At 41.9% G+C, this 24,123-nt stretch overlaps 1 protein-coding gene across 7 annotated transcripts in view; it reads right to left on the reverse strand.

Moving 5' to 3' along the window:
- The window catches only part of PHF20L1 (PHD finger protein 20 like 1), a 103,089-nt gene extending 79,210 nt beyond the window's left edge, over positions 1 to 23,879 (reverse strand). For 2 of the 7 annotated variants that reach the window (XM_075581871.1, XM_075581864.1), the window contains exons 1-3: positions 23,674 to 23,877; positions 22,105 to 22,215; positions 4,781 to 4,949 (exon numbers count right to left, since the gene is read on the reverse strand). In XM_075581871.1, the coding sequence (XP_075437986.1) occupies positions 4,781 to 4,949; positions 22,105 to 22,187 (252 nt within the window). In that variant the 5' untranslated portion in view covers positions 22,188 to 22,215; positions 23,674 to 23,877. Of the gene's footprint in view, positions 1 to 4,780; positions 4,950 to 11,085; positions 11,199 to 22,104; positions 22,216 to 23,673 lie in introns of those variants that run through there. The other 5 variants (XM_075581870.1, XM_075581869.1, XM_075581872.1 and 2 more) reach the window with 5 other exon arrangements.
- Between the last annotated feature and the right edge of the window lie 244 nt (positions 23,880 to 24,123).

The raw sequence follows: 24,123 nt of genomic DNA on the forward strand, positions 1-24,123 counted from the left end.
TTAGGCCGTGCCTATAGTGCAGTCGATGGCGACACGATGAGTGACGTCACCAGTCGCCACAGGCGAAAGTTATATTTCGCCGGGCGGCGGCGGCGCGTAATTCCGGCAATTTCATTGGTTCAAGGGCCGTCACATGACATGACAGCCCTTGAAAAATCAAATTTTGCCGGCTACCAGTTTTTGCGACAGGGACGGAGCGCGCATGGCGGCGGCGGCAATGCTTTTGTTTTCGGGCGACGTCGGCACTATAAGAGTGGCCTTAGGCTCCTGTATTTTTGAGAAATTAATTACAAGTTACATTTTTTAGGAGGATCTGAAAGAAGAAGTGTTTGTCATTAAAGTGTTTTCTTTGCCCTTAACCTGCTCTATTGGTTCTCTGATAAGAACCAAGATATGGGAGTAAGGGAGGGGGATAAGAGGGGACTCCAGCTGTACAAGCACCAGCTAAACACAGTGACATCACACACAAGGGTGCAGCCACAGGAACATCAAACCCCTCCCAAGTCTCAGCTCACCAGGTTTACAAACTATCAACAATTACAGTATTTCAAGATATGTATACCGTAGGTGTCAGATGTGGCTACAAAAACAGGCAATCACCCAGACGAAACCCCTTTAACATGTCACTGGCATTATTACACTTTGGCCCAAAAAAAGATTGGTCCGTTAATTAAACGTCAAGTCTAGCAGGAAACCATTTGGGGAAAAAAAACAAAAATAGACAAGTTAAAGTATTTGTAAATTATTTTAATAGGGTGTAAATTCCCTTGTGTTTACCCATGACATCTATCACTACCATAATACATGATTGGTTGGAACTAGCACTAACAAGTAAGACTGTTTAGTGCAAATAAGTGAATCTTCAAGCACCTCAACATTGCTGGTTCCTCTAATCCCTTGGGTTATAGAAAAGAGGCGCAAACTTTTTCCCCTGCGCCCCCCTGCCGGCGGTTACCTCACCCCCGCGCCCCGGCGTCATGACGTCACGTTGCCATAGCAAAGTTGCCATGGCGACGTGTCTGAAGCCAAGGAAAGTAAGGCTTGGGTCCTGCTGCGTCCGGCGGCGCGCGCGCACGTTCCCCACCATCACATGGTATCATCCCGAGCCGGTCCCAGTCCCTGCTCACTGCACAGCTGACTACGTGCTGTGACGCGTCAGCCTGCTGGAGCTACCAGCTCCTTGTATTTTGCAGTGCTGACGCGTCACGTGGTGCACGAGTTCAGCCAATGAGGAGGAGAGGAAGGAGGGAGGGGAGGAGGAGGGTTGTGGAAAAGCTCCGAGGCATTTATCTCTGGGAATGAAGCAGCCAGTGCTTGGTAGCAGAGTCCTGCTGCAGGCTCACAGGGGATACATGTATTTACTTCCTGTCCTCACACTGACATCTCATTTAAATGCAGGGCCTGGGGGACGGGGCTATGTGTCAATGTTTTACAGATATATTTCACTCCAGCACACGGACACACAAGTCATGGCCGCGCCCCCCCCTCGTCATGGCCCCACCCACCCAACCCGTTTGGCCACGCCTCCCCGCTCTGGAAAAAGTTTCCTACAGACCGCAGATTGCGGTGCAGTGAGTTGCACGCGCCGCCGGCAAGCAAGACAGCCGTGCGGACACGTAAACGGGGCCTTAGCCTAAAGGTTTACAGAGGTCCTGCAGCTCCCCCGGTCCTTAATTTAAGTGCGTTCGGAAAGCGCGCGGGGCCTCTGTAAATCGTGCGCCCCCCCGCAGTCCAGCACCCCCCCCAGTTTGCGCACCGCTGGGTTATAGCACTCAATCCGATGGGGTTTTCTAACCTTTATCTTGGGGTAGGAAACCCCAACCTTCAAGCTACAGAGGAAACTAGGGTGGGTATCCCCTGCAGTTATTGTAATTCTTCAAACAGAATAATTCATACAACACCCCTGCCCCCCGCCCCCCACGATTATACATAGGGAGATGAGGTCAACATACAGTAGATCCGATATACAACCTTATCTCAGTCATACAGATAAATAATGCAGTTATAACATTCACTGGAAGTTACGTGGGCTGGCACTCTGATGACCCTTGTGACGTCCAGTGAACATCAGCAACTTTTTGCTCGTTATTTACATGGAATCAGCTTTACTGCTCAACAAGGATAGTGATCGATCTGAACAGAAAATAAGAGGAGGACCTCTTCAGCGACTCTGCGACCACATGATCGCTGCTCAAGCAACTTGTCAGAAAGGCCATGGCCCTCCTGCTCTGAAAGGGTTAAGCTGAAGACACTAATGGAGATGACCAACACTCCTTCAGCTAATCACATTTCCATCAATTTTAGTCCCTACTAGCCTGGCTGAGGCATCTTTGAGCACAATTTGAATTGAACATTGCTATAACACTTATTTAAGCACAGCTCACACTCCGAGTACTACATGCATATGTAAATATCCCTGTATATAAATAGATAACCAGGGCTGAGATTAAAGCTCACAGGCCAGGCTTCACCAAGCTACGATGCTGGGTATTGAACCCAAAATTGGTTACTGAAGTTACGGGCAGTTACCGGCGGATCTGGATGCGACATCCCCCATTGCGGCTTCCTTTATCCTGTCCATAGTGTGAAAATACAGATTTAGAGAAGGGAGTAATGGAAGACAGAATAACATTGATGTTCCTGGCACTATCCCTTCCCATGGTGCATAACATGTAGGGCTAGGTTTACTAAGCAGTGCTAAAGTGTACGGCACCTTACAGCCCATTCACTTGAATGGGCTGTAATAGGTCTTACGGCTTAGCACCACTTAATAAACAGATGGAACAGAAGGTGTTACAAGACTTCCTTTGTGGATATTTTCCCAAATAACAAATGATACTGTATTATAACAGATGTAGACTTGTGCTGACATTGAGGTTTTTTAACACTAGCATTACAGGCTATGCTTTATACCTTGGGGCAAGACATCCTTTTTTATTTTTGTTTTATTTAAAAGGCATAGAGGTGGGTCGTAATAAAATCATGGGAATGAGGGGAAAAATTTGCCATGGACCAGGATGAGAAACAAATATGCATGGTGAGATTAGGATTGTACAGTAAATGGCCAGGTCTGGAGAATACTGTGATTTTTTTTTATTTTAGAGGGGAAAAAAAGAAAAGAAGTTGCTAGTATATTATATATACACTATAAACATATACATAGTGCTAGTATATTATAATATATGTGTATGTTACAATATATGCTACTATTCCATTACCTTAGCAAGTAGTTTATTGCATTGTGGTCCTGAATTTTGGGCCCTGTGCTGCATACAGACATTATAGAGAAAGGGCCTCACAATGTGACGGAGAGCTCCCTCTACAGACTCGCAGGGTAAAATATAAATACACACACAAATAAAAACCCAGTTTAGAAGTATAGCGATGAATACTTCCCAGATGGGAGTCTATTCATAAAAAAATTGCAAAGAAACCAAAAGCTCATGTCTGTGAGATGCTCAATGCACACTATCAGGTTCCCACGTTGTGACACGCATGGGAGCTAAAATTGGGATGTTGCAGCCCCCCCAGTCCCAAAAAATTATTTCCATACATCTTCATTTGTGTATGTATAAACGTGCAGACTTTAATTCTCCCCCCTTTATTCGAAGATGGGGTTTTGCTAGAGAATCTAACTATGAAATCCTGCACATTACACGTAAACTATAAGGACTGTCTAGTTGTTCACATTTATAAACATTTGATTTCCTGGGCAATTAATAGCCATGTGTCCCCCGTCTGACATGGGGGAGTGACCATCCATGTGTCAGCCCACACATCATCCTTAAAGGGACGCCCAACAGGAGAGTGATAAAATCTGACACAGGGTGCATAATAGCCATAAACACTAATACTTGATATAGTATCCATGGTCCAACTACGCTGAAATACACTTCAAGGAAATAACCTAGTTTTACCATTTTTATAGCGTAGTTACAATTTGCTGTCTGTTAATATTAATGATATGCAAAAGAGCCCCCCCCCCTCCCCAACATCGCATTTTCACTGAAGGCCATTCAGGTTAACAGAAGGAATTAAAGTTAGGCTATTGATCACAGGTATCTTGCCACGTATGATATAGATAATTACTTGGGGAGTAATGCAATAGGTACTTTATAAGAACACCTCCTGTCAGCCTATGCTAATGAGATATACAACGGTCGCTGCTTTTGCATATAATTAACTTTGTGAGTACGCGTTACTCATGAAAAACAACATCTGCTACTATTTTAAGTAACTACGTTATTTGGTATGATTTTACTGGGCTTAGTGCACCTGGGCCTAAGAATTTGCTGTTGAAAAGATTGGCCAAATATTTCTTAAGAGTTTTTTGTAGTGTTCTTCATGCTAAAAGTACACAGTGTATTTTTATATTAAATGTTAAGAGCTACCAGCTTCTTCTTCCATCTTTATAAATCGTAATGTAACACGACTACCATAATGTAGCCCCATTTGCATATGATGACATCTGTGTTCACCGACCGGTCAGTCTGCTTGCTGAAAATTTGCCACGCACCCATTGCCATGCACATTTCATGCACACCCTCATTTACAAAAACCAAGAAGCATTGTACATTTTGTGCATTGCAACACACATACTTTATTGGGAGACACTATAGCATGGAAAGTGAGAAAAAGGTTACATTGAATGCTACTGCACTGAAAAATATTGAAGTATGGTTATTTCAAGAACAGGCTTGGATGCAGAGTACAGGGCAGATACGTCAGACAGGTTTATTAAAGAAGAAGAAAAAAGTGCAAAGTTGGGTAATGCACTTACAAAGAATTCTTCGTCCTCTCTCAGTACTTCCTTCAGTGTCGCTCGCTCAAGAGGACGGATCCGGTTGCTCTCCCAATCTATCCACTCATCGTATCGATGACTCCATCGCTCAAAATGGATTAACATTTTCCCCTCTTCATAATCTATCTTCTCTACTCTTGATGCGTACCTGCATTTGAAACAGACATGCACACAAAAAGGTCAGTCACTGGATGCCATTGTAGAGGAAAATACTGGCTCCATCCCACTAAACTAGAATCTATATCCAACCTACCAGTTTTAAATTATGCTCCTGTGGCTTTAAATCTGTGCATAATCCTCCAAAACAAATTCAGAAATTGGCGATGTTCGACATTAGCAAGAGTAATCCTCTTCAGTGAAGGGAGGACTGCAGCAGTACAGTATACCACAGAACAGCAAGTTATTGTAAGCATGCAGGTTTAGTACACATACCCCTATGCTTAGAGTTTAGGTAGAGAAAATACATCCCCTGGAAAACAAGCACGTGCCAGGTTAACACTTACATGTTGATACGTAAAGAATTTCCATTTCAACAGAAATGCAGAAAAAAGAGACACAAGTGTCATAAAGAGACCAATGGTTATTTACAGGACGAGCAGTTAAAAATGTGAAATTGGTATTTATGTAGGAGGTGACAATCTCAGTGACTAAGAAGAAATTGGATACTGCATTAGAAAAGGTAGAGTGACAACGCATATGCATAACAGGTTAAAACATGATGCCAATTGTTCATCTTAGGACACCTCTGTCATTTACTATTAACAAAATAATTCCCTTTGTGAAAGAATTGAGAAAAAAAAAAAAAACACTGAACTTTACAGTCTTTGAATTTTCAGTATTTAAAAAAAAATTGAATTTTTTTTTTAAGTTGATATAAATGTTTTACCAAAACAAACATAAGTTGGCAACATCTTCTAGAACATAGGAAGAACAAATAGGTTTACGCCTTTTGGTAGCAACAAACCTTGATTATATTTCAATATTTTAATAGAACAGCCAAAAGTACTTCCATGACCAGTCTACTTCATTGTAACCCAGACTCCAACTCTCATTGGTTGTCAAAGACCCCCAGTGAGCCTATTGCCAAGTGATAAATAACCAATACCCCCTTCAGGTGGAATTTTTGCTGCTTCTGGGTTCTTTGCCCAGGAGAAACTAAATAGAAATAATTACTAGAGCATGCTCCTTTTCCAGAACGGGAAGTGGGAGACAACGCATAAGACAGATAGAAGAAAAATGTAAAAAAAATAAAAAGGGAGAAATGGGGCAAAAGGAAAAAATGGAAGCAGAAGTGAAGGGAAAAGAGTCATGAGTGAAACAAAAAGTAAGATAAAACAGGGAGGTATTTGGATAAAAAATAAATAAAAGAACAGGCAGAATTGCATTTAAAAAATTTTTTTAAAAAAGATAAAAATTAAGCAAAATTACACAAATGACACTACTGCATTAACCCTGCATCTGTCTGACCCAACACATTGCTTGCTGACATTCAGTGCCTAAACAGCATTTTGGGTGGGAATGGTAAACTGTACTTCCCATGTCAAGTCTTCACATGGCTAACACCACACAAACCATTAAAGTACATTCCTGTGTGGTGTGTGCCATATCCTGCCTTTCTTCCTAACTCTCTCCTTGATCTTTTAGTGTAACTGCTGTTAACTCCTCCTGTTACTTTGTGGATTTATCGGTTAGTGTACCTCAAGGATCAGTTCTGGGACCTCCCCACTTGTCTCTGCATACACTTATTTGATCACCATATTAATTTATTTCGCTTCAAGTATCACCTACATGCAGATGACAACTGTACCTACCCACACCAAACTGCACATCTTTAATACAGCCACAAGTCTTACTGTCTCACAGCCATCTTATTCTGGACAGCATAAAGGACACCTTAACTCAATATGTCAGAGACGACTAATAATACCACCTAAATCAAGCTCAATTCTGCCCACCAGTAAGTAACAGTACACGCCATCCATCCAGTTCCTCATGTCCATTGTTTTGGTGTCATATCCAAGTGTTCTCTTTCTTCTCCCCCCCCCCCCCCCCCCCAACACCTTAATGTTATCGCTAAATCTTGATGCTGGGTTCTCTGTAATCTTGTTAAAATATAACCTTTTCTCTGTTGGTCTATTCATAAAATGTAAACGCTTGCCCCCATTCTCTCCCATACAGACTACTAATCCTTCTATCTAGTCAAAATACTGCATGGATAACCTCATTCATCCGTCTCAGCTTGTCTCCTAAACTGTTGACGCCTTATTAAAGTCTGCATTCACTAGATATGTCATCTCTCTTTTAAGGCTCTCCATGGAGGTCAACTGGAAATTTCGACCAAAAATGTCCCAATGGCCACTTTGGTGAATATACTGTAGACTAAGCCCCCTATTCACCCTCTACGCTCTGCTCAAACCTCTATTCTCTCTACCTGTGTCACTACAGCACTCTCACCTCTACAACCCTGCTAACATGCGGCACCCTAACACGGAAACGGTCTCCCTGTCAATGTCCACTCAATTTCAAAACCAATTTGAAAACAAACCTCTTTAACAAAGAGCTTACATAGCCCTGGATGGCCACACGGTAGCATGTGCTTATACACAATGCACCCAAATGTACCCCTGTTTCTGCAAGTCTCCCCAGATACCGATTACATTGTAAGCTCTTTGGAATATGGACTCCTTTCTCCCAATGTTCCATTTGTGCTGTGATGCACTAATCCCATGTGTCTTATGATATTACCTGTACTGTAATGTTTGTAAACATTGTAAAGTGCTGCAAACTTGGCTTGCACTATAGAATATATTATATATACACACACACACACGACAATAAAACGAATGTGTAATATGTTCAATGAGAGCTAGAACATCACAGTGTAAATGTTAAAAACCGAGAGACAGAGAGAAAATAGATATTGGAATGGTATTGATATTGGAATTGGTATAATTCCCACGCACACAAGATAACACTAACAAGAAGGGGGTTAAAACAGTAGCAAATACAACCCAAACCAGTTGAAAATGTAGGAAATGCCTGAATAGAACTAAAAAAAAAAAAAAAAAGTGCATATAACAATAAGAGAATATGTGTTTCTAATCTAAACCAATAAAGTAAAAAAAATCAAAAGCTAGTTATGTTAACTAAATTTTGTGCTGTTCCTTAATCAGCCTCTGCAGCTTCTTGTTGAATCCTCCCCAGACCTTGCTTAAGAATATACTTCACACACTTTAAAAGTTGAAGTATTACTGTCAGTTTGATGGGTAAATGTATTTCTATGTTTGTAAAATTGTGTTTCAATAAAAAAAAAAAAAAAAAAAAAAAAAAAACAATTATACTTCCAGTACAGAAGCGCAGACAGTGAAGAAAAGAAAGAAAAACAATATTGTGTAGTGTTCCCAGTGCTCCTTTAGTGGCTAAATATCTATCGATTTCTTGCACACTCACATTTACTTTGTGTTGTGACAGCCCATAACATCGAAGTGTTTATAACTAGTTTGAATGTCCAAGAAACAAAAAATAGAGTTCTAGCTTAGGATCTTGAATATAAATAGACCTTATGTATTGTGCTCACAAGGTTATAAAGAGACATGCATATAAATGTGCATCACGCAGGGATAGCTCTTGCCAGGTGACGTCTTTTTGTCTCAAACTTCTGCCGCTTGTGGCTTGTGACATCACTTCCAATCCGGTCCGCGCGCCTCCGGTTTGGCACTTCAGATCAACTCGCCCAACTCGTTTCGTATTACGGTCACATGGGGTGTCTAATGCAGGGTTCACCTTATTACCGGCACTTATAACCCTGACACAACTGTCTATTCACCCCAAAATGGCAGACAAATCTCTTTCAAGTAGCGACACCATATGAATTCAAAGACATTTTTTTCATAATAGTCTGCATTTTCTTTTTTTTCCATTTATTATTACATCGATAGGATCCATCTATATATTTGTAGGAATGAAATGGAGGCATAGACCATGTAAGCACTGGCAGAAACAGACGTGAGTACACAAGGTACCATTACAGCAGGCAGGCGCACAGTCAGGATAAACAGAAGTCTAGATGGATATAGGAAGTGGACAGACAGGTAGCAGACGCACGCAAAGTATAGGGTAAGTAAGAGGAAATATGTCCAGGGTAGAGTTGGGCAGTATACCGATATTCCAATTGTATCATCCCTCACCCCCCCAAATAAAAAAGTGATATTGAATGGTCACAGAATTATTATCAGTCAGATGTGGGCGTTCAATATTAAAACTAGTGACGTGCAGTTTAAGATGAAGCAGCATTAAAGAAGCCACCAATATAAACAGGATGGCAGCTCTCCACCCTTTCTCCTTCCCCGGCCATAATTCACCCCTCTCGTGGAGGGTCATTTTGTTCGCCGTTTGCCACCACCTCTGATAAATCAGAGCAAGTTTGATTTGTATGTACACTTTTAATTTGCAAAAAAAAAAAAAATGTTAAGATTAAATCCTTCCCAAATGATTTATTTTAAACATTATAATAAATGCTATCAAATTAAGTAAGAGTCATTGAGGTCTAGAGCATGTTGTGTGTGTAATGTTTTTTAATGCTTTCTATTAAATAGAAATGTATTCCGATGGTCAGAACACACAAGCATGCGTCACAAGATTTGCGAGTGGTCACATTAATACCAAAAGACAAAATGTGGTATACAGGTAGTCCTCGGTTATCCAACGGAATCCGTTCTGGAAGTAGCGTTGGATAGTGAAACCGTTGTAAAGTGAGTCCCCATGTTAATCAGTGGTGGTGAGCGTTGGATAACGCATTCCAGCATTGAAAAACAGCCCATAGGGTTGCATTGTAAAGCGTTGGATATGCCATTCGTTGTAAAGTGAAACGTTGGATAGAGAGGACTACCTGTACTGGTATTGCACACCAAACTCAACAAAAGTACAAAACTGATGCAAAATTCAGTACATTTATTCAGTGTAGTAAGACTCATTACCGGGCAGTTTACAGGACCTGGGCCATATAACAGAGAGAGACATGCTCCTGCCAACTCTGTTTCATGCTGATTTTGTACAAATAATATACAGACGAGCGAGAATCATGTTGCATTACTGGGTCCCACTGCAGCAGTTCAAATACCAAATAATTTCACTCTAAAGTAATTACTACTTCGGACCATCAGATGGCACGCTTCACAGAACTCAAAAAGCATGCGCCTGCTCCATCTCTGGTGCTGATGCTGGTACAGTGGGCCAAGCATGCATATAAAAGTCTTGTGACAGTAATAATAATTAAAAAAAAAAAAAAAAAAATAAAGACTAAAACCAGAGGCGAGAACATAATAAAACAGGCGGTCCTCGATATCCGACGCTCCACATTACGACAAACGGCATATCCGACGCGTTCCAATACGCCTCCTTCCAATGCCGGAACACCTTATCCACTGCTGCTCATAACATGGGGTTCACTTTAGGACGCTTTCACTATCGAACGCTAGTTCAGGAACGCCTTCTGTAGGATAACCGTGGTCGGCCTTTATGTGGATTTGGTTATACAAAAATGAGTGAAGGCGATAGTTTGCTAGACAATCTTACAAGAGCAATATTTTTAATTATTCGTGCTGTGCACACGTTTACATGTGTGTATATACTGCAATATCTACCATTTAGTAGTTTAATTCTATACCGTGTTATAGCTTGGCTATTTTGTTTATAACCACTCACAAATTGTAACTTCAAGTATTTTGTGTTAAACTCTGCAGTCGTCTAACTAGCACATTCATATCCACTCATGTAATCTGGCGATTGGTATTAACTGGGTTCAAACAGTTCATGAGAGTATTGGAATAAAGCAGATGTAATATATTGCAGTGGGACACAAGAATACGATTCCGCAAAATTACAAACTAGACTGTGCATAAACAAATGTTCAGTTTGCACATGAAATTATTTATGTCAAAATACAAATCCAACTTTAAAAATGGTTTGGCACGCCAAAGCATTTTATTCAAAAACATACAAAATAAACACAAATCTGTTAAAAGTTTATTACCACTAGTTCATCGTTTGGTTAAATATATCCTCTCATTCCTAAAACAACTGCGCTTAAACAATTGCCAAATGGGGCACAAGCAGGTGAACACTGCACACAAGTATGAGAGTGACAGCTAAAATCAGCAGGCTCTGCTCATCGATTCTACAATTGAAAAGGACTTTCAAATATGACAGCACAAGGCGGGGATGCCACACATCAAGTATAATCATGTCAATTAATACCTGCTTAAAGAAGAAGATCGGGACTATACCTTTGCAAAACACTTTATAAATTATCCGGCTATTAAGGAGGTTAATGCTGAATAGTGGGAATCCACATATTTGTATTTATATTTATTCTCCAGCAATCAACCGGTTGAGATGTCTACGGAACAAGGAGAAAATTAAATGTTAACACAAAATAGTGTCTATACAAGTATCATCATATAGCTCATTATGATGAGCCTAAGGATAGCCTCAAATTACAAAAATTAAATTAAGTTAGCGAACAACCTACTCTCGAAACGCCTGAAGGCACAAGGAGTTAATTAGTCCCCATTCTGATAAAGATTGGTTGCAGGCTTGGATAATTTTTAATGGATCAATAGCATCTTTAAGACTTCTTAATGTAGCACTGTAGAAAGGAAGGTCTGCTGCATTTTGTGTGTCTAGTGTTTTTTAGGCTTGTTATTAAATAGATATGCACTGCTATTAATAGGCCTATCAATATCACAGTAAAACGTCCTAATTAACCAATTAAATTACTCCTGCCGTGAAAATAAGACTTGAAAGCTCTTCACATACTATTGCATCTATATCTGTCCTTTTCAACATTGGTCACACTCCCTGTGTGTACGTATAGGTTATGCGATTGTGCACTTGCTAGTGTATCTTGTAACATTGTACCAGAAACTGGCAATAATTAAAAGCAGAGTTTACCAGCAACATGGGGGATGCCATGTACTGGAAGCATCTCCGGAGGGGTACGTAAATGCCGACAGTCCTTAATTGAGATTTAAATCCCCTGCGTCTCATGTGCCCATTGTAAGTCGTGATGTGACATCACAGCGTCCTATTGGCTCCCGTGCCGAGATTTAATCCTCAGTATTGTTCGCCCAGCCCGGATGCTCTTTTCTTTAAAGTAGGACTGGTCTACAAATCACGTATGTTTTTAAACAGCAGGTACAGCGACGATAAAAACCAAGAGACCAGGAGAATAGTTAGTTCACATCAGAGGATTGTAAAAGTTACACAATCATTTGGGACATCTAGAACTTATGTTTGCTCTATAGCATTACAAACTTTACAAGTACTACGGGATCATAGGTTATGTCTTCATAATAAAATTAAATTGCAAAAAATAGGGATTTAATCTCCTACATTCCATTAATGAAGTATAAAATATAATAATTTATAACTCAGAAGCAGCTGCAGGTATCTCCAAAAGTCCAACTTCCACCCATCCACAAGTCAGGTGCAAAGTAATTAGCAGTTGTCTAAATTAGAGTAGTATTACCATGAGAAATGTGGTTTGTAACACGTCAAACGGACAGATTTCCGAATCTTAATGCACGGCTGGTCCGCTTTAGTCATTAGCATTGAATCTTGCCTTCCCACCAAACATCATCGCAGTGATCTGGGCTGCATTACATCAACCACATCAAAAAATACATACATTTACTCACCATTTCTTCCCCCTCTCGCGAGTCCCTCAATGACAGTGCACACTAAGGGGGATTTCACACCTCCTACTTTTGAGTAGAATCATCCTTCAAACTTTAAAAGGATTCTGTGATCTTCTGGCAAGCTGCACAGGTATGTGAAAACCCCAATTACGTCACCAAACATATTTTTCTCTTTTCCCTTAATTCCTCTTCAGGATGAGAAAATACAATACTGTTATGGAGGGACTCAGGGGGGGGAAAAGAAAAAAAAATGGTCCTTACTGTTTTATTTTTCTCAAATCATCCCCCATCACAGTACACCCCAAATGGGGGACATGTCCCTAAGCAGTCCCTCTATCTAGGGTTAGAGCCACCTGGAATGACTGTATACAGTACTCTCTTATCTGAAGAAAGGTCCCGAGTGGCCAGAAACGTAATGCGATTGCATAAGCTAGCAACAACAAAAAATAAATGCTATGATTTCTTTATCGAATTAGGAAAGTTTTTGTCATCCTTGTAAGGATTTCAGGATCTACTGGCCATGAGTATTTTGGAGTGCTGCCCTTATTCTTTTTCTTGCATGCAGTACTTTTCCCCCAAAATTTGGCCTCATTGGTGGAAAAAAAAAATTAAAAATACAATTTACTGTATAGTGCCTTGTGAAATTGGACAGTGGGGCCCATGTAGCTGGCTTGCAAATATCTTCAGAAGAGGCTTGTGCTCTGTTGGCCCCTGCAGCTGCCATGGCTCTTCTGCAATGTGCTTACATTTTTAATGGATACTCCAATTGTTTTGCCTTGTAAGCCTGTTCAATACAAAGTTTAATCAATCTTGCTACTGAAGATTCCGGGTCAGCATAAGCTCTCATTTTTCCAAAGAAAATAAATTACTTTTCTGATATAGTCTATCTTTCCATGAAGCTAACAACGTCCTAAACACATCCAGACAGTGAAGCCCTCTTTTTCTCACTTGGAATTGGGTCAGAATGAATGCACAATTATTTATTGGTTCATATGGGATGAGACCACTTTTGATCGAAATTGCATGACAATTTTGTCCTCATGCATCCTAAAATATGGAGCGCTGAAAAATAAAGCTTGAAGCTCACCAATTCTCCTGGCTGAGGTAATGGTAGCCAGAGAAACTGCTTTCAAAGTTAGTCATCTGGATGATAAATGTAGTAGGGGTTGAAAAGGAACTTTTCTGGCCCCCCATTTCCCCATTGCCTTTATGAAGAATTTGACATCTTTGGATCCTGGATTGCAAGTGGCTTTTAAAAGAAAATACCCAGTGTTGAAACATGGCTTTCAAGGGAATTTAGACCAAGAAAATATAGATATATAGAGCGATAGATATAGATGTATAGGAAAAAAAAAAAAAGAAAGAAAAAAATAAAACAATGATGAAAATTCCATGGAATCGTCATCGTTTCCAAGTAGGTCGCCTTCATGCCTCTAAAGAAAGAGCAGAATTGCTGTTCGTTTCGTATTGCTGCCCGGTGCCATGAGATCGACATCTGGCAAACCCCATTTGTTTACTATTTGGTCAAAGTTTTTTTTTTTTGTCACTTTGCCCAGATGGATTTGGTTTGATTTAAGAAGTCTGCATAGGTATTTCATTTCCCTGCCATATGAACTGCCCTTCACCTGAGAATCAGCTTCTCTGCCCATAGAAGAATCCTTGAAATTTCTCACATTACTTGCCAGCTTTTTCTGCCACTCGGTTCGTTCAGATAAGCCTCTGTGGTGGCATTGTTTGAAAAGACTAAGTGCAAATCCTTCGAGATGAGCAAAATCAGACTCTTCTTCTGTTGACCTTGCTCCTTGAGCGTAGACATCCTGAAAAAAAAGGTGTTCCCAGCCTTGGGTCTGTATAGATTATATTCCATTGTAATATTTTTAAATCTCTTCCCTTTGTTGGGGTTGGAAGATCTTCCCCCATCCCATCTCAGGCTTTCTGGTGAGAGGAGATTAATCATTTGGGAATAATCCACTAGATAATTGTCCCATTGATTTAGCAAATGTATTTGTAATGCACGAGATGCCATTGTGCCCATGGCACCACTTCTATGATGGAAGTGAAGTGATCGAGAAAACCTTGCCCATTGTTCCGCCATTGATCTGGAGTTTTTTTTTTCCATATTCACAATCCATCCATAATGATGGTGTGGCTAGCATAATTTCCACATGCCTCTGTGCCTTGATATATGAGTAGGCTCTGATCAAAAGGTCAACCAAATAGGGAATCACAGATGCCCTGCTTTCAGAGATGAACAATCACCAGTGACAGAACTTTTAAGGTTCTTGCGGCTGTAAACTAAAGGAAGGTTAGAAAACAGGTCATGCTGATTTCTCATGCAGAACCCAAGAACTTTCAGTGAAATAAAATGATAAGGACAGGTAGATGAGCATTTTTTAGGTCGACTGATGCCAATACGTACTCTGGCTGCAGGACGTTGACTACTGATCTCAGGGACTATTTTGAATGACCATTTCAATGGAATTATATAATCGTTATAGTCCTAATCTTTTAGCCATGTAACACACCTACGACACGATTTTAAAATTAGTTGATTAAACTATTTTATTTTGCATAATTTCACTTATGAAATTCTATCATAATAGAGCGTTTGACAAAGGTCCCATATATGTAAACAAAAAAAGTTGGGAGTTCCCAGCACTCAATGGAAATCAAACAGGAAAATTAAGAGGATAGGCCAAAACAAATTTAATATAGCTTAAAGTAGACACGCAATGCACACTGACGCAGAATATTCATGAGGTATATACAGTGTTGTCAGTGCCAAACAAAGGTAAAAATCTGCTCAGAGAATAAACTCTGCAGCGCAGAGACTCGTGCCTGCAAAATATTCTATATATGGGGCTCCATACACGGTCAGCGCTATATAAGTAAGAAGATATTAAATATAAAAACACTATTCTTAAAAGTTTTCTGTGGGTGCATTTGAAATAGACTCTATACTCCATTTTCCAACCATGCGCCTGGGCATGTATATACTGGTGTTTGCTTGTGCCGTTCATTTGCAACCTCAATACAAATGATACAGGGTACATTTAGCATAGCACAACAAACTGCATAACCCACTCTGCAGTGTCTGCCCTCACCTCAAGAACAAATATAAAGGGGAAGGACAAAAAGGCAAATACAGATCTATATCAATACAACCACGTTCAAGCGTTAAATTACATTGTACACATCATAAGTAGCTATTACATTGTAGTTTGTCACTCATGCCTTATTGCAAATTCAATAGAGCTCTAGTGGCCACACTGGATATGGCAAAAAGTGGGGTAAAATGGACAGTTCAAATGGGTAGAAATAAATGCATCATTATGTGCTTGCTCCTACTGTGCCTGTAAGCCTCCCAACATACCACTTAGATTGTAAGCTCTTTGGGGAAGGGTCTCCCTTTGCCTTTTATGTTGTCATCTCCCTGTTACGCTAATGTTCTTGTTTGTACTTTATTTACCTTGTATTGTATAAAAGTGCTTCATATGCGACTGGTGCTAAATTAAATTATACATTATACGTTTAAGAACTGCAAATAAACCTACAACACCCTGGCGGCCCATGTATATACACACAGAAATACATGTTGTGATGCACAGTGCCAATTTTGCTCCAAAATGGAGTCATGTGTACCAAACTTGTTGCTTCTGGTGCAGAGTTTTGAGCAACAAAGTCGACGTCACCGGAGATTTTTTCTGGCGCAAAAAATGAAAAAAAAAGGAGAAAAGTGATGCTCACAAGTTTATATGTCATAATCTGTGCCTCCTGCTGGCACTCCTATAAGACAGACGGACATACATGGTGCAAAAAAGTGGCGCCAAGTCCTTGATACATTGGTGACCAGAGAACACCACAAAAATAACAATTTGCCCCAACTCTGCTCCACAACTGCCTTAGTACATAGGCCCCAGGGTGTGTAATATAGTGACATTTTCTGCAACCCCCTAAACAACAGAACATAAAACACTGACACAACAGCCCTTTAAAAACACAAAAAACGTAATATTGACAATTCCTTAAACGAATGGCATGAGTAACATACACTATCGCCTCGGATATATTAGGCGGCGTGCGCGCCTGTAGCTTGAGCGATCCGTGGCCTTTAAGATTTCTATGAAGCGTGTGGCGGGGAGGCGGGGCTGTGACGTCGTGAGGCTGGTTCGTCGTCATTGGCTGAACCATCCACGTGACCCAGCCGTCGCGCAAACTATTATTTTTCTCACGTAAAATGTGCTGCGCCGTCGCGCTCTATGGCCTGCCTCATTGGATCTGGCCTTTTGTTGTTAGCGCGCGGTCGTACGCAGTATGGAAGCAGCCTTAGGCCCAGACCCATGTGAGTGGGAGTAAGGCTAAGGCCCCGCTCCCTCAGTCAGCACGCCCGCACTGCAGACAGGCAGCGCGCTAACAGGCACAGACCGCGATATGCGGTCTGTAGGGAGCCTGGAGCCGGAGGGGAGCGGGAGTGGGCGTGGTTTGAGTGGAGGGACCCACTACTCCCCCCTCCCCCTCCACTGGCTCGGTCTCCCGGGCTGCAGGAGGGAGCTGCTGCGGGCTGCGGAAGGAAGGTAAGCTCCCACTCCCTCCCCCTTCCCCCCCCCCTCACACACGCTGATACACACACACGCTGATACACACACACACGCTGATACACACACACACGCGCTGATACACACACACACCCGCTGATACACACACACACCCGCTGATAAACACACACCCGCTGATAAACACACACACACGCTGATACACACACCACCACCCCCTACCTTGTGTAGGAAGCTGACAGCTCCCGCTCCCGCCGCTGATAGGCTCATTAGCGCACCACGTGACGCGTCAACGCTCGGGATCACAATTTTCTTGCATCCCCTGGCAGCTGACGCGTCACAGCGCGTATTGAGCTGTGCAGCGAGGGGGGGACTGGGACCTGCTCAGAAGGATTCCCCTGCTGGTGGGGAACGGTCACGCGGCGGGTCCCAGTCCTAAAGGTGTGCTAAAGCTTGGTCCCCTTTTGTGGATCTGGGCCTACTAACCCTGCAAACATGTTGTAGCAGTCAATCACGTGACCCAAACATGTACTATTACATTTACTATTAAAGGCCTGCGTAGTTGTGTGCATCCACAAATCTTGTCTATATTATTCACTGTATCAAATGTGACCAGGGATACTGCTACATTGTGAAACGCCAAAGCCAGGCTGAATCTTCGGGCATTAACCCCCTTTACCACATATACTGTAAGGCACTGCAGGCCCCTCTGGGGGTGACAGGATAATTATAAGCCACGCATCATCTTTCAATAAACAGAAAACAAGCTCAGAATTATTTTCACCCAAGGAATGTTTAAACAAAAACACAAAAATTGGAGCCAAAATAACAATGCATTTTTAACACCGAAGCAGGGGACGTACGTGCAAAACTTGAAACATTTTCTGATTGCCACCGGTTTAATTCCATATATGCATGGCGTGTCAAAGACTGAGCCACATGTGCTAAAACAGGGATTTCCTGAAAACCTGACCTGTTGGGGGCCCTTGAGGACTTGAGTTGTCCACCTTTGTGGTAGTCACTGTCCCACACATACAGTACCACCATTTATCGAATGCCACATGCATTTAATGTGCTCAATAATTACCCCATTTTAATTGGAACAGTGAGGTATTTGGGGCTTTTATTTGACTCACTGCCCACTACGTAATATTTTACGCTTTATTATATCTAGTATGCTATGCCTATAAAAGTGGTTTGAACATGGACAGAGCTATATAAATAAACACATGAACAGGTACTTGAAAATCTCCCATATTGCAGTGTTGAAAACACTTGGTATTAGTGAAAACGACATCAATTTTTGCTTTAGCAAATCTAACGGCAGATCATCCAACACCATTTAATTAAGTAGAAATTGCTCTGTTAGTCCAAATAAAATAGTATTCATTTACTCTGCACTGTAGCAACTGGCCTAACGATTGATATTATAAGACAAGCTTTCGAGAGTTCTCCTCTCTTCCTCAGGTCTGTAATACGGAGTTACAAAGATTCCATGAGCTTAACACAGCAGTAAAAAAACACATCTCCACATTTCTCACTATCCCTTTCATCCATTTATTGCCCTGTCTGTTAATTTACCATCCCCTTTCCCATGAATTCTCCACATCTTGTATCTAGGATTATCTTGCTTTTTTATTTATCTGTGTTAAACTCATGGACTCTCTGTAAATCAGAACTGTTTGACCCGAGGAAGAGAGAACTCTTGAAAACTTGTCTTATAAAATCAATCGCTAGTCCAAATTAAAAAAAAGGATAACGTAATACTGAAGTACTCATTTACTCTGCACGTTCACCCTTTCATAAATCTGGCCTGTTGTGCATAGTGGAACTTGTTCTGTATAGTACATACAGTACACTATCGTTTTCCTGAGAACAGAACTATAATTCACTTTTATCCTACGTTAATAAGAAATATTGTTTTACAAACAGGAACATACTGAAAAAGTAGAAGGAAATCAGTACAGCAATAAAAAAGTACAGCAAATGGATGGGGGAATAAATGCACAAAAATCATGTGTTGAAAAGTAGTTTGATGCATCACATTTGGATGTTGAGATGGTAGTGCACGCACTCAGGACAAATAGGTGACAGTGGGGTACTTAGCTGCCTGTGCGCTGGTTCTGGGGAGCTCCTGACGTCCCCAAAATAGTCCAGTAGAGAAGAAGCAGGCACACGGTCTTATTCAGCAGTGAAAGGGTTTAAAAATCAGATTTCTTGGCATATAAACCCTTTCACTGCTGAATAAGACCGTGTGCCTGCTGCTTCTTCTCTACTCACATTTGGATGTTCCCAGTTAATAGTAAGTAAATTAATACACCAAACACCAACACAGAGTAGCAAAAGCTTCTGGAATACGGAAAATATGTCGTTTCTATTTAAGCGCCATTGAAATATTATTGTGCTACAGGTCAGTCTTGACTTAACTGCACCATTATATTTCAAACACATTTAAATCTGCAAACAGCTAGTTTAAGGACTATATTCTGCCACATCAACTTCCAATGGCATGCTTGGAATTACTAGAATTTGCTGACACTTTAACCCTATAAGGGCAAGGGTGGCCTGCAGGAGTTGGAACAAAACTACCACCAGTAAAATAAACCAATTAAAAAACAAACTATCCTGCCCACTCACAAAACCTGAACACATTGCCGTTTGTATCACTTGTCTTTTCACACTTTTGGTGCATCAAAGTACTTTAGGAGAAAAGCAATCCAGGAAACATCACCTGCCCTTGGAGAGTTCAAGAGCTTCCTGGGCAGCGACTCCTACAGTACGTCTGGCTCCCAGGTTGCAGTATTTAAAGGAGCTTGTCCTGTGGGTCAAGACAAGCTTTTCCTTATGCACAGGAGAAGCGCCTTTTAATATTGGTTTTTGAAGTCAGCAGAAACAGGCATCATGCAAAATAAACAAAGCAGGAAAGGGTCTGTGAGTGGCACATGATTTGTCATTTAAATGATCCTGTTCTGAAGGCAGAAAGCGCTCTGGAAAAGCAGAGTGAATAAAGAGAATAAATACCGCTGGATGTTGCCGTGTTTATTTTTAGTCGCAATTGATTTTTTTGGATAATAGTTATAAGCACTTACAAACGACAAGTACTCTAGCACACAGTACACTATGCCACCCACTTGGCCAGACTACCAATAGGAAGCCCTCAGGAAGCTATTAACCGATGGTTGCGTCAATGAGTGTTTTCCCAAATTTGGGCCCATATTGACTGTGGTGCTATTCCCTAAGACACCATTTAAAGTGAATAACCCATTATACGTCATATGGAATAGCACCGCTTAGAAAATATAGGAATATCTCCAATGCATGGTTAGATGTACACGGTTTGTGTGCGATCATTAGTGTGCCCTCCTACAGCAGTACAAAATAACCAACATTGCTGCTTTAACAAGTTGTACAAGAACATCTCAATAAAAGGCCCAATCACAAATCAGTTTAAGTCCTAAAGCAGTTGTTGGGTGGAAACATGTCATGCGAGGCTGTCCTTACAGATCGACCAAAAAGGGCTTATAAAAGGATGTGTCCCACTGCAACCCTGCAGTCACACGTAAACCGGGGACAACATGCTCTTATAGGTCTGCATCTTTGCATCTGATCCACTCATTGCTACAAATAACAGTGAGTGTTCTATGTACCAAGGTAAAATATGCACAATTTCCCATGAAATTGTCATGAAGGGCCTTATTCAATATGCTCTAAAGTGGCTGATTGCACTGTTATCGCACACAAACTCCCATTCACTGTGACGGCCGCTTTCGAGAATATTGAATTAACCCCATGAGAGAAGCTGTTCCATCCAGAGTTGCTTAGCTTCAAAACAATGCTCTAATTTGGCTGGACTAATGCTCTGCTGCAAATGTAAGCACGCTGATGAGACACAAACTGACAATTAAACAAGGAGAGCAACATGCAACAGAGAACATTGAAACATGAAGCTTTATGAAAAAAGGTATTCTATGAGATGGATTAATCGTCTATCCAGCATCGGAGCAGAATCCAAGAGCTCGTGAAGTGAACACCACCCAGTATCCTTCTAACATGGCTAAAGTGATGCTTGAAGTTTCAAAGCAGATCACCAAGTACCACCTCCCTCCAGCAGCAAAGGAGAAATCAAAAATTCACAACAATCCAACAATGTTTACTTTATGTTTAAGACAGGCAGCTATAGGACCACTTATGGAATATTATCACTCGTTAGAGGGCACTGTGGAAAAATTAATGTGGCAGATCTCGTACAGTGTTAATAACATTTTAGAATGCAGGGTTTCTCGGTATAGAGCTTGATGCTCTGTGTGTGTACTCAGACCATTAAATCTACTAGATCTTTTTCTTTTAATGTGGAAGTTATGTTTTCCATTATTTGACAAAGTATTATTTTGGTATTAATTTAGTCTTTGTTTTCTCTCATTTTGCGCCCCTTTTGTGTGTGTATAAGTGTTAATAACATAATATTATTTTCTTGTATAGCTCTGAGTGTACACAGAGCAGTACATTGAACTTTTGCAGGCATATGAAGATAAATGACTTGCCCATGGTCATAAGTAGCGAACACTGGGAATTGAACCAGGCTCCCCTGCTTCAAGCTCCATGTCATTGCTTTCAGAGTCAGTGCCTCTACCCACAAAGCCGCTCCTGCATCCAATTTAACCGTAACATTTTATCAGAGACAAGTTTTCAGGAACCGGGGGCTTATACTGATACTTCATATCACAAACTACAATATCTTAATTTGGATGAGCACGGGGTTATATTAAAGTCTGCATTAAATATGCTAGAGTTTTACTTAAAAGTACTGGAGGAGGATTTTACATTGGCAACAGTTACACAGTGGTCAACCATTGGAATAAATTACATAGCACACATTTTCACATTTATTAAAAGAGAAGCATGAACATTTCAACCTCCTCCATAATAAATCTACACAACCAATGTGAACAGCTATCCAGTTCCTCAGAACTTAATGTCAGCATTGGTCCAAACTGTAGTGTAATGTACAGAAGTACTGGAAACAGCAGCTCCGAGTCATAAATTGCATGCGTACCATTTTTGTAAATAGTCTTGTGCTTCCAAACGTGCGCCAACCTCAAACGTGATTCCAGGGCGACTTGGAGGCTTTTTACTCATCTTAGCTCCTTCTCCTGTCCCCACCTTCCTTGAGAAAGAAGAAATAAATAGGATAACCGTTAAAGCAAAATAATCTAGGAAACATTTCGCACAACTGAACAAGTAATGGTTTACCACTTAATGTTAACTTCAGTTTCTAAAATAGAATATATTTACTTTATGTGTTAAACAGAACTTCATTACTTAACTATTGACTGAGGCTGCAATATGTTCTAGTTTACCATAGCATGTCTATTAACCCCATGATCCAAGATCATAAGCTTTATCCATTTACCAGTGTGTCTCATACTTAAAAGTTTAAGCACTCCCATCTACAGATTAAAAACTCCTACAACCACCTCCATGACAAAAAAAAAAACAGATAAAGCAACCACCTACAGAAAGCAACGATCACAACGACAAGATGCACAAACCACATCCACCAAGCAGTTTCTGCACTCGACAGCTATCTCTACTAAACCTGACCACCAACTCTAACATCCCATAGCTGTCAATATTATCACTCTACAGCACCCTTTATTGCTAACAGGAACCACAGCAGCCGCTATTCCCAAGCGCCAATCCTCCATCCCAAGCATCAAGCCCCAACACTCGCCACCCCAAGCATCAAGTCTCCCATCCCAATAACAGTCGCCTCCTTAAACGTCAAGCGCCCAAAGCCACCACCCACAGCTGGCCTGCAAAGAATCAAGTATCCACAGTAACCACAAACCCAAGCACCCACAACTGCCTCCTCCAACAAGACCAACTCCATCGTATTCTATTCCAAACAATGTCTATGCAACCTCTTCACCCCTTCCACTTACTACTAGCAACCAGAACTCCAGCACTTCCAGCCACCACAACAGTTTCACAAATCAAACTCTTGCATCAACAAAGCTATCACCACTTAGACTCATATCACTCCACTCCCTGTTCTGCTGACTCTTATCCTGTCTCGTCAGTCCCATCTTCTCCGTCACTTGAACCAAACTTTGTCGCAACAGCTCCCCCCCCCCCTTCCCCAGTGCTCTACCCCTTTCTCTTTTTGCCTTCACTACACCTATACCCCCACTCCTATCTGTAGCCCCTCTCCAACCCTCTCACTGCCTCTGCATCTCTCACTCCTTCATATTCTCCCTTCCCTCAGATATCCACCTCCCCTTCCTCCCCCCCCCCCCCCCCCGCTGCTCTCAGCTCCCCTTCTCCCTGTTCTCTCTCCTCCCTGCTATCTCAGCTCCCAGCTGTCTCCCCCCTTCTCCCTGTTCTCTCTCCCCGGCTCTCCCTTCTCCCTATCCTCCCTGCTCGTCTCTCCCTCCACTGCACTTAGCTCCCCTTCTCCCTGCTCCCAGCTCTATCTCCCCCCTGCTCTCCCTTCGCTCTCTCCCTTCTCCCCTTCTATCTCCCCCCTTCTCCCTGCGGTCTCTTTTTGTTCTCACCCCCGCTCTACCCCCTTCTCTCTCTCCCCTTCTCCCTGCTATCTCCCCCGGTCTCTTCTTGTTCTCACCCCGCTCTCCTCCTCTCGCCCTCGGACGCTGCTCTGGCCAAGGAAGGGGAGACGGTTTCTCTCGGTTGCAGGGTATGGGGGGTTAATCTCCGGGGAGCTGCATCCTCCCAGCGGCGCCTCAGCCGGACTCCCAGCTCCCAGAGATCCCTCTGCCCGCCCGTCAGCCAATCACAAGCCGCGACGGCAGAGCGCGGGCTCACGTGACTTCCGGGTCAACTCATAACAGGGAGACGCAGCCACCGCCGTCTCCAAGGTGAAGCGAACTCTGTCACGTCACTTCCTGTCACTCCGGCCCGCCCACTGAGAGAGGCGGCGGGCAGATCACGTGACAGGAGCTGCTGCGAGGGAGACGAAGCAGAAGTGTCAGAGTATACAGGAAGCACACAGTGTCTGTTACACAGCGCCCCCATCGGGTATTAGTGATATTACATGCACTGTTACATTACACTA

This window comes from Ascaphus truei, chromosome 2 (assembly GCF_040206685.1).
Source record: "Ascaphus truei isolate aAscTru1 chromosome 2, aAscTru1.hap1, whole genome shotgun sequence".
Lineage (NCBI taxonomy): Eukaryota > Metazoa > Chordata > Amphibia > Anura > Ascaphidae > Ascaphus > Ascaphus truei.